We start from the raw sequence: 15029 nt of genomic DNA on the forward strand, positions 1-15029 counted from the left end.
AAATACTGAATACATTCCAAAGTCACAGTATGTGGAAAAAGTAGTTCCAGTAGTGTTTTATCCTATAAGGTTGCATTAGTGATGCCAGACAGAGTATCCTGAAGTCAACACAACCACATAGTTCAACTCACCCACATCTCTTTAACCAGCAACCATAGCAGGCTAACCAACCTTAACATATGCAATATGTTAACCCATATGGAAATACCCAGGGATAACAACTACTCCAGCCATCTCCCTGCACCTCTTCATGCCCATCATGATAAAGGCTCAGATGATTCATCACTTGCAGAGAAGCAGATACCATTCTGAATGATTGAAACCCAGATGTGTTTCCTGACTGATATAAATCTCAAATACTACTAATTTAGGAACAAATATCAGAGAAGCTGCACTGTGTCCACCCCACCACCAGGGGGCGACACACAGCACTGAAGGTTTAGGTTGAGAATGAGACTTAGGTTCATTAAAACATCATTTGTATTCTCACCAACCTAAACTGTGTGTTGTGTGTTTGTGTACCCACCACTCCATAACTATGAGTAGACACTTTCTGCTCTGGTAGAGGTTCTCGTAGACATCCACAATGCGTACGATGTGGTCACAAAGAGACGCCCGTCCGTGAAGTTCCACCTCCCTCCGAGCCTTGGCACAGTCCTGCAGCATCTACAAACACACACACACACACACACTCTTACTGCACTGTTAACACAAACTTGTTGAGTTGGCATATGGTAGGAGCCAGGATAGACTGATTGTTTCCCATCCCAATAATACCCCTCTAAACCAAAAATGAGAGACACAGAAAGACAAAGAGCAACGAAGGAAACAACCAACAAATAAAGCAACATGGAATACAGTACTACCACATTCATGTCTTTATTTCCCCTTTTCATTCTCACTTGTTACCATTTGCATTTTTTACATCACTATACACAGCACATAATAACATTCAAAATGCCTCTCTCCTTTTAAAACGTGTGTAATGTCAACTTAAAATTGTACATACATTTTTTATTTTATTTATTATTTTTTACTTCTGTAATTACAGCTTTGTATTATTCTCAGTAGAGAGCTGTCATATAATCGTCATCCACACGCCCCGCTGTGGCTGGTAAGTCGTGAGCTCCTCGTAAGGGTAGTCGGTATAGTCTGTATAGTCTCTTTGTGGTAGCAGATGGATATCTGTGTAAGTGGTGCGATGGCACCCTCTGTGGGTGGAAGTAAGTAATTGCAGCCAGATTAGAAAACTGCCCTTTTCAAGGTCCTTACAACAAGGCTACTCCGTTGTTCTGCTACACAGTCCGTCCATCAGTCTGTCTTTGTCTGTCTCTACCTATCCATTGTTTTTGCCGAATCAAAAGGAAGTCCCGGCACCAAGTCCAGAACCAAGGCAGAACTGGTGCAACAAGTCCAGAACTAAGGCAGTACTGGAGGAACAAGTCCAGATCTAAGGAAGTACCAGTGCAACACGTCCAGATCTAAGGAAGTACCAGTGCAACACGTCCAGATCTAAGGAAGTACCAGTGCAACAGGGCTCTGCACAGCGACCCCCCACAACCCATTTGACTATCCATTATATAATCAAGGTTTGTCATTTCTTATGTATCTGTGTATCACCTGGTTATTGTGTGTTGTTCCTATTGACCTGGGTTAATAGTGATCAACACATTATTATATTTGGTTTCTTAAAGGAAATGTATTTTACAATGGAATTGCTTAGGTGCACATAACATTTAGTACAACATAAATAAATGTTACCAAGGAGATTCATCATTTTGACCAAATTGTTATTGTTCTGTTTCAGAGGAACAACAGACACATGACTCTGTCCAACAGTCTTCATTATTCATCACTCAGAAGAAAAGGGTGTTAAACCATCCCATTGACAGTGACCGAGTGTCAGATCCTTTCCAGAGAGAAAGATCCTTTTAGACAATAAGATCACTTTCAGATGATTTGAGATCACTTTCTGAGAACAGTTGTTCATAGAGGATCATGTCAGTCTGAATGATGCGATCATGTAACAGTTGATAGAGGATCATGTCAGTCTGAATGATGCAAAAAAACACCCAAAACCCACTCAACAACTTTCCTTTTTATGAGACCGACATGCTCCAGCACATTACTGGCTGCCAGGAATATATGACTCCCCAGCGCTCCTCTCCCAGAAGGAGTAACTGCCAGGAGGAACAACAGCCTCCGGACAGAACCCTGGATGAGGTAAAAAATAAGGTCCAAACATCTGACAGTAAAGAGGTTTTCACTGTCTTTCTATAACCACCTTAATTATAATGGCATTAATGCTTTAGTGACAATTTTCAATATTATATAGAAACAAGACACTAATCACAAAAATATTCTTGTGTCTTGCTGACAAGGGTGATTTGGACGTTGGTATTTCTTTATAATGAGAAGCTGTCACTTTGTTCCAACAAGCTTATCTTCGAACTGAGGCATTCAATAACATTGCAATCACACTAAAAAGTATTCATTTTTTACATAGCACAAATAAAAGGACTTATTCACAATGAAAACAGTTATGTGGATCACAATTCAATTATATCACATTTACATAATTTCTAAATACACGTTTCTATTTACTTTTGCACTGGGATCATGGAGGTGAAAGAGCTGAGCTCAGAGGACAAAATGTTATCTAGTGCCTTGGGCCGCAGGTCGAGACCAGTGACTAAAACATTTAAAGTTAAGTTAGACTACTTTAAAGTTTCTTCTCTGGTCATTTTCATGATGTTCACTGGCAAATGAACAACAAGTGACAATAGTTAATCATTCAATCCTACCACTACCAACAATGACAGAAGTTTCTGTAAATGTTATCTGATTGGTTACGTTTCCAGTCAGACAGGTGCCAAACATTCCTGAGGTTGCATTATCTTTCAGGTACCTGCATTTTCAAAATGCAGACCTTCAAAAATATATGTTTTAAAGAATTTACCAGAGTTCTAATTAAAAAACCAACATGACACTCAACACCCTAGAATGCAGAAAATAGGCTAACAAAATGCAGTATGAACAAAGCTTTCTTTAGGACTTTATTTAAAAAAGATTGAACAGAATTATCGCGATTTCACTCGGGTGATATTGTTGATGAAATATGAATGTGGGAATAGGGTGTTGGAAAGAATTACAAGCTGAGGATATCAAACATTATTCATTGAATTTCTTATTTATATAGGATTTCCTGTTTGATATCATTCTTCTCACATGAATAAAATAATCAAACACTGGATTCAATTCTAAGCTTTTTTGTAGTCACGTTAGCAAGAATCATTAACCACGTTCCTATTGAGGACTAGAAATAACGGACTCTGAGGAGAACCGAAGTTTCAGAATTGTGTTTAGTTGTTAAAGGTTCCAAACATTTATATCATCGTGTATAATTATCTTAACCTGTTTAGTGACTAAATGATAGTATACATTTCAAATATAATGCTAGCTAGTCTTCAGTGATAGCTTAGGGAAAGTTACAGGACAGAAACTGGGATGAAAGTAAACAATGTTAACATACAAACACAAAACCTAGCAACTATACAGGTGCTGGTCATAAAATTTGAATATCATCAAAAAGTTATTTTATTTCAGTTATTCCATTAAAAAAGTGAAACCTGTATAATCTATACATTCATTCCACACAGACTGATATATTTCAAGTGTTTCTTTCTTTTAATTTAGATGATTATAACTGACAACTAAGGAAAACCCCAAATTCATTATCTCAGAATATCTGAATATTGTGAAAAGGTTCAATATTGAAGACACCTGGTGCTAATCAGCTAATTAACCCAAAACACCTGCAAAGGCCTTTAAATGGTCTCTCAGTCTAGTTCTGTAGGCAACACATGGGGAAGACTGCTGACTTGACAGCTGTCCAAAAGACGACCATTAACATCTTGCACAAGGAGGGCAAGACACAAAAGGTCATAGCTAAAGAGGGTAGCTGTTCACAGAGCTCTGTGTCCAAGCACATTAATAGAGAGGTTAAGGGAAGGAAAACATGTGGTAGAAAAAAGTGTACAAGCAATAGGGATAACTGCTCCCTGGAGAGGATTGTAAAACAAAACCCATTCAAAAATGTGGGGGAGATTCACAAAGATTGGACTGCAGCTGGAGTCAGTGATTCAAGAACCACCACGCACAGACGTATGCAAGACATGGGTTTCAGCTGTCACATTCCTTGTGTCAAGTCACTCTTGAACAATACACAGCGGCAGATGCATCTCACTTGGGCTAAAGACAAAAAGGACTGGACTGCTGCTGAGTTATGTTCTCTGATGAAAGTACATTTTGCATTTCCTTTGGAAATCAAGGTCCCAGAGTCTGGAGGAAGAGAGGAGAGGCACATAATCCACATTGCTTGAAGTCCAGTGTAAAGTATCAGCAGTCAGTGATGGTTTGGGGTGCCATGTCATCTGCTGGTGTTGGTCCACTGTGTTTTCTGAGGTCCAAGGTCAACGCAGCCGTCTACCAGGAAGTTTTAGAGCACTTCATGCTTCCTGCTGCTGACCAACTTTAAGGAGATGCAGATTTAATTTTCCAACAGGACTTGGCAACTGCACACAGTGCCAAAGCTACCAGTACCTGGTTTAAGGACCATGGTATCCCTGCTCTTAATTGGCCAGCAAACTCGCCTGACCTTAACCCTATAGATAATCTGTGGTATTGTGAAGAGGAATATGCGATACGCCAGACCCAACAATACAGAAGAGCTGAAGGCCACTATCACAGCAACCTGGGCTCTCATAACACCTGAGCTGTGCCACAGACTGATCGACTCCATGCCACGCTGCATTGCTGCAGTAATTCAGGCAAAAGGAGCCCCAACTAAGTATTGAGTGCTGTACATGCTCATACTTTTCAGTTGGCCAACATTTCTAAAAATCTTTTTTTATAGTGGTCATATTCAAATTGTAATATTCAAATTGTCTGAGATACTGAATTTGGGATTTTCATTAGTTGTCAGTTATAATCATCACAATTAAAAGAAATAAACATCTGAAATATATCAGCCTGTGTGTAATGAATGAATCCAATATACAAGTTACACTTTTTGAATGGAATTACTGAAGAAAAAAAAAAACTTTGATGATATTAATTTTATGACCAGCACCTGTAAAATGTGGAACATGAAAACGAATGCTATGTTTACCAGGCCTAGCACCTGCGTTTTCAGAATTTTTACCAAGCATTGGATTAAACCCAAGGTGGGCGCCAATCACAGATGTCTCACGCACCACTAACAGAAGAAAATAAAACTACAACGTCTCAACCACAACTTACTGGCCGACTAAAGCCTATCAACCAAGTGGGTTGAATTAAACCTTTGTGATTAATGTTTACTTTATGACTGCTATACCCCCACTTGCTTTGGCAATGTAAATAAATCTTTCCCAAGCCAATGAATCTCTTCACATTACAATGGAATAGAGAGACAGAGATGTTTCCAAGGACATGTGGTATGGCGTTTGGTCTGTTTTATTTCACACTGAAACTAGAACACACTCACTCAAACAAGCACACATACTATCAAGGTGGGAACTTGCAATTTAGTACCATTAAAAATATAAAAAAATGTCCTAACCTTAACCTAACCCTAATCTCATACTAAAACCTTGATGCCTAAATAAACCTAACCCTAATCTCATACTAAAACCTTGATGCCTAAATAAACCTAACCCTAATCTCATACTAAAACCTTGATGCCTAAATAAACCTAACCCTAATCTCATACTAAAACCTTGATGCCTAAATAAACCTAACCCTAATCTCATACTAAAACCTTGATGCCTAAATAAACCTAACATTAATCTCATACTAAAACCTTGATGCCTAAATAAACCTAACCTTAATCTCATACTAAAACCTTGATGCCTAAATAAACCTAACACTTTATATCTAAACAAACCTAATTCTAACCTTAAACTTAAACAGTCTGCGCTCAGCTCCTAGTCCTCCCAAAACACTGTTAAGACCACTCCTCCTCCTAACAGACCTCCCAACACACTGTTAAGACCACTCCTCCTCCTAACAACAGACCTCCCAAAACACTGTTAAGACCACTCCTCCTCCTAACAGACCTCCCAACACACTGATAAGACCACTCCTCCTCCTAACAGACCTCCCAACACACTGTTAAGACAACTCCTCCTCCTAACAACAGACCTCCCAACACACTGCTAAAGACCACTCCTCCTCCTAACAACAGACCTCCCAACACACTGCTAAAGACCACTCCTCCTCCTAACAACAGACCTCCCAACACACTGCTAAAGACCACTCCTCCTCCTAACAACAGACCTCCCAACACACTGCTAAAGACCACTCCTCCTCCTAACAACAGACCTCCCAACACACTGTTAAGACCACTCCTCCTCCTAACAGACCTCCCAACACACTGTTAAGACCACTCCTCCTCCTAACAACAGACCTCCCAACACACTGCTAAAGACCACTCCTCCTCCTAACAGACCTCCCAACACACTGCTAAAGACCACTCCTCCTCCTAACAACAGACCTCCCAACACACTAATAAGACCACTCCTCCTCCTAACAACAGACCTCCCAAAACACTGTTAAGACCACTCCTCCTCCTAACAACAGACCTCCCAACACACTGCTAAAGACCACTCCTCCTCCTAACAACAGACCTCCCAACACACTGTTAAGACCACTCCTCCTCCTAACAACAGACCTCCCAACACACTGTTAAGACCACTCCTCCTCCTAACAACAGACCTCCCAACACACTGTTAAGACCACTCCTCCTCCTAACAGCAGACCTCCCAACACACTGTTAAGACCACTCCTCCTCCTAACAACAGACCTCCCAACACACTGTTAAGACCACTCCTCCTCCTAACAACAGACCTCCCAACACAATGTTAAGACCACTCCTCCTAACAACAGACCTCCCAACACAATGTTAAGACCACTCCTCCTCCTAACAGACCTCCCAACACACTGTTAAGACCACTCCTCCTCCTAACAGCAGACACCAAAAGGGCAACAATTCAAAAAAATGTACACACACAACAATGTTGCGCTCTTGCCATCGCATTAAGTGTGTAATGGCTGTAACTTTTCACGCTCCCACTTGCTCTGCCGCGCACACACACACACACACACACACACACACACACACACACACACACACACACACACACACACACACACACACACACACACACACACACACACACACACACACACCTCTTTGCTGGCGACTGTGAGCCCCATTTGCTTTGGGGTGGGTTAGTGACAAAAGAACAGATGTGTTTGTCCACTGGTCCATTCAGTCTCCTTAGACAAGGCCCTGGTCCATTCAGTCTCCTTAGACAAGGCCCTGGTCCATTCAGTCTCCTTAGACAAGGCCCTGGTCCATTCAGTCTCCTTAGACAAGGCCCTGGTCCATTCAGTCTCCTTAGACAAGGACCCGGATGGGGACCAAGATGTAGAGGACAGCAGGCAACCTCAAGACTTGAGCCTGACGCCATGGACTGTAGGATATTCAACACCAGCTACTGTTGCAATACTTCACTAAAATTAGAGACTTAGCTGGTTTTATGCCACAATAAAGGCAACATTTTGGGTTGAGGATGCATAGAAATAGTGAAAGGTTGGAGAGAACACTGTGGCATCTTAGGGTCAACCAAGTCTCCAAATCTACAATGGTTTAATTAATTGAGTCAGAAAGAGATTGGAAAGCTGTGACAGGGGAGACACACTTCACCCAAATTACTACAGACCTATCCCCATCTTGCCCTGCCTTTCAAAGGTTTCCAAAAGCCAGGATTACAAATAGATAATCAGTCATTTTGAACCCCATCATATGCTCTGCGCTATGCAATCAAGCTTTTGAGCCAGCCATGGGTGTACCTCAGCCATGCTTAAGGTCTTAAATGACATAACTGCCACTGATAAACACTACGGTTTACTTTACCTAAGTTCACTTGTCACTATAGCAACACCCGCCTGTAGTCTGCGCTCCAGCAGGTATATCTTTCTGGAAATCCCTAAACCCAACACCTCCTTTGGCCATCACTCCTTTTCGATTGCCAACGACTGGAATGAACTGCAAAACACCCTCAAACTGGAAATTCCCATCTCCCTCACTGCCTTTCAGAAACTACTGCTAGAGATGCTGTCTGATCATTGCACATGTTCATCTCTCCTCCATCAGCCTCTCTGCTGTGCCAAAGTGTTCTTGTACATCATAATCTGTAGTTATTTTCACTTTAACACATGCTCAGGAATGCCCCAGTGTTTTGTGTCTCATTACTATTCCTATGCCACCTCAGCATATTTATTGATCTACTTTTTGTGCACAAACTGTACAAACATTTTTCTATTAATTACTTTGACTATCCTGCTTCAGCACAACGAACTAGAACAGTATTGAGCCCTCTGAAACCTGGCGTAAGCAGATCAGCTCCATGTTAGCAGGACGGTAAGGAGGGCAGCTCCATGTTAGCAGGACGGTAAGGAGGGCAGCTCCATGTTAGCAGGACGGTAAGGAGGGCAGCTCCATGTTAGCAGGACGGTAAGGAGGGCAGCTCCATGTTAGCAGGACGGTAAGGAGGGCAGCTCCATGTTAGCAGGACGGTAAGGAGGGCAGCTCCATGTTAGCAGGACGTTAGGAGGGCAGCTCCATGTTAGCAGGACGTTAGGAGGGCAGCTCCATGTTAGCAGGACGGTAAGGAGGGCAGCTCCATGTTAGCAGGACGATAAGGAGGGCAGCTCCATGTTAGCAGGACGTTAGGAGGGCAGCTCCATGTTAGCAGGACGTTAGGAGGGCAGCTCCATGTTAGCAGGACGTTAGGAGGGCAGCTCCATGTTAGCAGGACGTTAGGAGGGCAGCTCCATGTTAGCAGGACGTTAGGAGGGCAGCTCCATGTTAGCAGGACGTTAGGAGGGCAGCTCCATGTTAGCAGGACGTTAGGAGGGCAGCTCCATGTTAGCAGGACGTTAGGAGGGCAACTGCATGTTAGCAGGGCAGCTCCATGTTAGGAGGGTAAGGGACAAAGTCTGATACTGTCCTCCTCCTTCACAGTCACTTATGACTGCATGCACACACACACGCCAAAGGCTAAGTGGCATCAGTTAACAACTTTGCCAGTCTGAATGTGTGTTTTCATCAACCCCCCTCTCCTCACACTCTGGTCCTTCTGACTGTCTGACACAGATATGCAGACAAACAGTCAGACGGTATCCTCCGTGATAGCCATATATAGAAACAGATGGGTCCCTTCTCCCAACATACAACTCATCAAGTAGGAGAGACATACTGACAGATCAGTGTCTAGAGGAACAGACTAAGGATTAGACTGATAACCCTATTTCACCCAATATACATTACGCACTAATAAAACCACTTGCACTGCAAATGAACAGATTAATTGAACCAGTGTAATTTCTAACCAGCTCCCTTTTGAACCCATAGCATCCGTTTGACAGCCTGTTACTGTATTCCCGTGGGTGTTTAATACCATACCAGAAAAAGGGTGTGCAGTCATAAGACATTTCTATTTGTTTTATTTATTTACTCAAAATCCTAGCGCAAAAACGTTGTTTGGTGATACAGAGTTGGAAACGCCTGTGATCTTTGACAATGTTAATTATCTTGAAGTGAGTAATATAAACAGAGGATGTGTGTTTGGTGACCATGTTTGATGCTATGAAATTTTGGTAAATGTTTTTAGAAAACATTGGATGACAAGGTGTAGGAGGGAGAGGTGGATGGGGGGGCTGTAGGAGGGAGAGGTGGATGGGGGGGCTGTAGGAGGGAGAGGTGGATGAGGGGGGGGGTGTAGGAGGGAGAGGTGGATGAGGAGGGGGGTGTAGGAGGGAGAGGTGGATGGGGGGGCTGTAGGAGGGAGAGGTGGATGGGGGGGCTGTAGGAGGGAGAGGTGGATGGGGGGGCTGTAGGAGGGAGAGGTGGATGGGGGGGGTGTAGGAGGGAGAGGTGGATGGAGAGGGGGGTGTAGGATGGAGAGGTGGATGGGGGGGGTGTAGGAGGGAGAGGTGGATGAGGGGGGGGGTGTAGGAGGGAGAGGTGGATGAGGGGGGGGTGTAGGAGGGAGAGGTGGATGAGGGGGGGTGTTGGAGGGAGAGGTGGATGAGGGGGGGTGTAGGAGGGAGAGGTGGATGAGGGGGGGTGTAGGAGGGAGAGGTGGATGAGGGGGGGTGTAGGAGGGAGAGGTGGATGAGGGGGGGTGTAGGAGGGAGAGGTGGATGAGGGGGGGTGTTGGAGGGAGAGGTGGATGAGAGAAAACGTAGGTTTAATAATACAATAAGTTAAGATAACTCCAGTATTTCAGAAACATAATTGGACCAGCACTGTTCTATAGGATTAGTACTGTTTTTTGTTTTTACAACCAATCACAGAGGTCCAACAGAAAACACCTGTTAAGTGTCACACCTGGTCAAGGTCAGGTTTCCCATTAATGAAACAGCCATGTGGGAATCAAAAGGGGAAAAAAAATACTATTTAAAATATTTCAAATTAAATGCGAGGAAACGTGTTACCATAAAAAAATGCTTAATTAATCACACCAGATCTTTCTCAGAACTGATCCGATTGGAAAAAATATCAGAACTGGGTTGCCTGTGTAAATCCTAGAATAAGAGACACATTACTTTGAAACAGTTAACACCAAATAGGTAACAACCTACTTCCCTTTAAAACCATTTACCCAAATAGGTAACAACCTACTTCCCTTTAAAACCATTTACCCAAATAGGTAACCACCTACTTCCCTTTAAAACCATTTACACAAATAGGTAACAACCTACTTCCCTTTAAAACCATTCACCCAAATAGGTAACAACCTACTTTAGATGGTCTACGTGCTCAGACGAGAGGCGTGTGCGGAGTCTATTCACAATTAAGCCGGCGGTGGAAAAAACCGCGTTCCGCTGGAACAGATGTCCCAGGAACAGCTAGGTACCACTGGGCGATGATACTCAGCTTTGTAAAACGATTCTCGTTCAGCTTCCACCACAGTAGAGGATCCTGATTTACAGTGATGCATGGCTCACTAAAGTAGCGCTCGGTTTCAGTGTCACGCGAACAAAAATCACTCGCGCCGTAATCTTCACCGAAAAAGTATTTTTTTTAACTCAGATCATCGTTTTTATGATCGATCGTCGCAGTCACGTTTGAGTACTGTGTCCATCCATATTCTTAACCAGGCAAGTTGAGAACTAATTAACATTTTCAAAGACAATCTGGCCGAAGGCATTCAATGTTAAGGTAACATAACACACAAAACAACAAATTATTTAGTGTGTGTAGCCAGGGTCAGTTAACCAGAGTGTTAAGGTCACGTTGATGAGTGTTGAAAGGGTCAGAGTGTAAGGGTCAAATTGAAATGTATTGAGGAGCTTTAAAAACAGCCCAACAATACGGTCTGTCCATAACAAACGATTTAATTTAGGCATACACACACACACACACAGCTAGACACAGCTGTGAAGCCAGACTGATCATTAGAGTAACACAGTTTTACCCCAGGTGGCTGGTTAACTGGTTGACAGACTTGATTGGGTCATGTAAATTATGAAGTAAGGAAAGATTATTTTAAACTGAGACCAAGCTTACAAGGCTTTAAGTTCAACCCCAGATAGCTACCAGTGGAAGTTTCACAATTTTTGAGATATAAACAATAATGTGCTTTGAGACTCACACAAGGTTATATAACTAGTTAATTGGGTACTGCCTTACATGGAAACTCTCGGCCAAGCCATCTGAGTAAAATGTTTTACTTAAGAATCAAGTTCAGCATCTGTGAAAGAAGCCAACCCTGTTAAGAGTCCTTTGAAACACAGCCAAAAGGCCAGTCTGATTCAGAGATGACGTGATTAAAAAAGCGGTGAAAACCCAGAACGCTATCTCCTCGTCTACTGCATAGCTCCATGTTTAGCCTGACATCAGCAATAACACTGGATATATATACTAGAGTTTACTTCCAAAGAACCGATGTCAGCCACAGTACCACTCATCTAACAACCTGACGAGTAACGGCTCTAGTAATAATGCTTGAATGGACGCCACTGTTACCATGTTTAGTAGTTGATGAATGAAGATACACCTCATTGATACATTTACTATAGATTTTACACAAATGCCTCACTCTGCATCGGAGTGTTCATTGAGTGTTTTTAATCATATTTTATAATGATTTGACGTGGTTAAAATTGGGTAAGTTCCACTTTAAATTTTACTGAGACAGTCCTTAGAAAGTTCGAACAACTTTCTGAGAAAGTTGAATGACATAGAATCAGTCATGTTCAGTAATAATGGCCATCATAGCATGTCAACTAAATTGGGTTGGTACTCAAAGTTCAGTATTCAGAATTGGTATGGAAAATGGAAATCAGTGCATCCCAAACCAAAACACAAAACTGTGGAAAAGTGACAATGTATGCTTTATTACATCAACCAGATGTTATAAAATGACATTGTTCACTAACTTCTAGGAAAAAAATTGTTTGTGACTTTAGGCACACCTGCAGCAAACTGACAAAATGGAAAACACAGACCGCTATACTTGTGGATGTTGTGACATCATGGAAACCACACTCCATCAGGAAGTCCCGACAAACTGCTGACCACACGGCCCTAACACACACAGACACACACACATTAGTTCCTCCCTCCACTGAAGAGTTTAGTAGGGTATTTTTCACCCGCTACCAGCCAGGCTCACTCACTCTCACATGCACGCAAGCACACACACACACACATTAATTTGCTAAAGTCAGATCCTCCAAATATTATTTGCTACAAAATCTATAGCCTGACCCAGGGGTCAACGCTGCGTTCTGCTGCAGCGCAGGTTTGAATCTGACCCACTGCTCTTTCAGCAAAAACACCATCTTCTACCACTTTTCATCTCAAAAGGAAAAAAGCAACAACAAACAAACACTCTCAACATACGTTGCACAATTTGTCTCCTTGCTTCCCACGCTCTCTACTTTATTTATGAATAGGATTCACTGGCTTCCCTGGGAACAGTAGGCACAGAGAAGACAGCAAGCAACACATCTTCAACCCGTTGAGTGGATGGTTTTAACTACTCCCACTGTCCCAGTTCGGTTTTTTTTGGCTTAGAATCAGAGAGAGGCAGAAAGAGAGACAGGGAGAGAGTTGTCTTGTTGGGACTTGATATTGAATGGTTCATACACCCACACCTGTGTTATCAGAACGCAAACCAAATGTTTTTCTGAAAAACTCCTGACAGACACAGAAAACAGAACCAGACAGAGAGACAATCCAGTCAAACAGGTTCAGCCTAATTCTGACACACATGGCCTCATTGAGCACTTCTCAAAACTAGATCAATTAAGAGTGAGTGTGTGGGTGTGTGTCATAAGCGTTATTGTGGCCAAGGGATTTAAGAGAAAATCCCAATCTGTCCTTAAAGAGCTTTAATCCTAATGAGCTTGTTGTTGTCAAACATCCTGCCATCATCTCTATCGCCTGGCACTGTATTTGTTATTCTGTGTCAGCTAACAGGAGACCAACTAACATTGTGTACACTCCCTGGGAAGCTGACTATAAAAACAATTTTTAAAGAGCTAAATTCCAATTATATTAATTATTACAAATTCAAATAAACAGAAATGTAATTTCTTCCACCAAATTCAGACCAAGAGCTGGCTGGAAGATGCTCATAGAAGACTCTAGGAACCCCAAGGTCACATCAAGTGATCTACAGCCTTTTATGTCACAATAAATACTGAAGTGCATGTATCAACTCATGAATTAGTACACATGTACTTGGCCTACATGGGAGGTCATGAAGGAAGCCTCCGCGCTCAAAAAATAATTTAAAAAAAGAATATCAATATGCTTTGGACAGGCGAGCAGCAATGGTTGACACCATGTTTGTCAAAAACAAAATACTGCTTTTGAACAGAACCTCCCACAAACAGTAAAGCTTAGAGGTGGTGGCATTATGGTGTGGGGCTGCTTTGCTGCCTCAGGGCCTGGCCAACTTACCATCACTGGGTCAAACATGTTACAATTACATATTGTACCACAAAATTATTCTGGAGAATGTGAGGCATTCAAGAAAGTTCTGGAACATGACACAGTTGAAGCAATACTGTGAGGAAGACTTGGTAGAATTCCACCCAGTTTTGTAAGAGACTGATAGAAAGTGAAAGGAAACGGCTTCAAGTTATTTCAGCCAAAGGGGGTAACACCAGCTATAGACGCTAGAGATGTACTTCTTTTTTCACACTATGAAATTGCATTTCTGTTGATTTTTCATGAATGCATGATTGCAAAGTTTAATCTTTGTGTTACTTGTTAAATAATGTTACCTTTATCTGTCACCTGTGTCAAAGTGAAGATTACTTATCCAAATATTCAATCTTTAAGCCTGTCCATCGGTCAGCGACAAAATGACTGACCACACCAGCATAAAAACTGTTCAGTGGACCACATACCGAATGCTAATCTCTGCTAGACAGACAATGTCCATAAATGGTACTGTAGACCTATCATGAAACAAGACGCATGACATACCAGCAGCAATAGTTCTAGTGCTTTGGATGGATAACAGTTTTGAAGGTGTTAGAATCTATCAACTTTCAAAAGCAGACTGTTAATTTGGCCCCCAGACTCATAATGCTCATAATACTGAAAGACTGAGGAGATCCCACCCTAAGCAAAGTAGAACCCCACCCTAAGCAAAGCAGAACCCCATCCTAAGCAAAGCAGAACCCCACCCTAAGCAAAGTAGAACCCCACCCTAAGCAAAGCAGAACCCCATCCTAAGCAAAGCAGAACCCCACCCTAAGCAAAGCAGAACCCCACCCTAAGCAAAGCAGAACCCCACCCTAAGCAAAGCAGAATCCCACCCTAAGCAAAGCAGAATCCCACCCTAAGCAAAGCAGAATCCCACCCTAAACAAAGCAGAACTGGCAGTAAATCAACAAATGATAGGACAGCCACCTGTTTCAACAGTTTACCAGCATGGAAACATCAGTGAATGTTAGAT

General features: G+C 42.4%; 1 protein-coding gene across 2 annotated transcripts in view; it reads right to left on the reverse strand.

The window, feature by feature from the left end:
* mapkapk2a (MAPK activated protein kinase 2a) overlaps positions 1-15029 on the reverse strand; it is a 31202-nt gene that overhangs the window by 11219 nt on the left and 4954 nt on the right. For both annotated transcript variants that reach the window (XM_010874573.5, XM_010874563.5), the window contains exon 2: positions 527-666. In XM_010874573.5, the coding sequence (XP_010872875.1) occupies positions 527-666 (140 nt within the window). The remainder of the gene's footprint in view (positions 1-526; positions 667-15029) is intronic.

Source organism: Esox lucius, chromosome 2, assembly GCF_011004845.1.
Source record: "Esox lucius isolate fEsoLuc1 chromosome 2, fEsoLuc1.pri, whole genome shotgun sequence".
Lineage (NCBI taxonomy): Eukaryota > Metazoa > Chordata > Actinopteri > Esociformes > Esocidae > Esox > Esox lucius.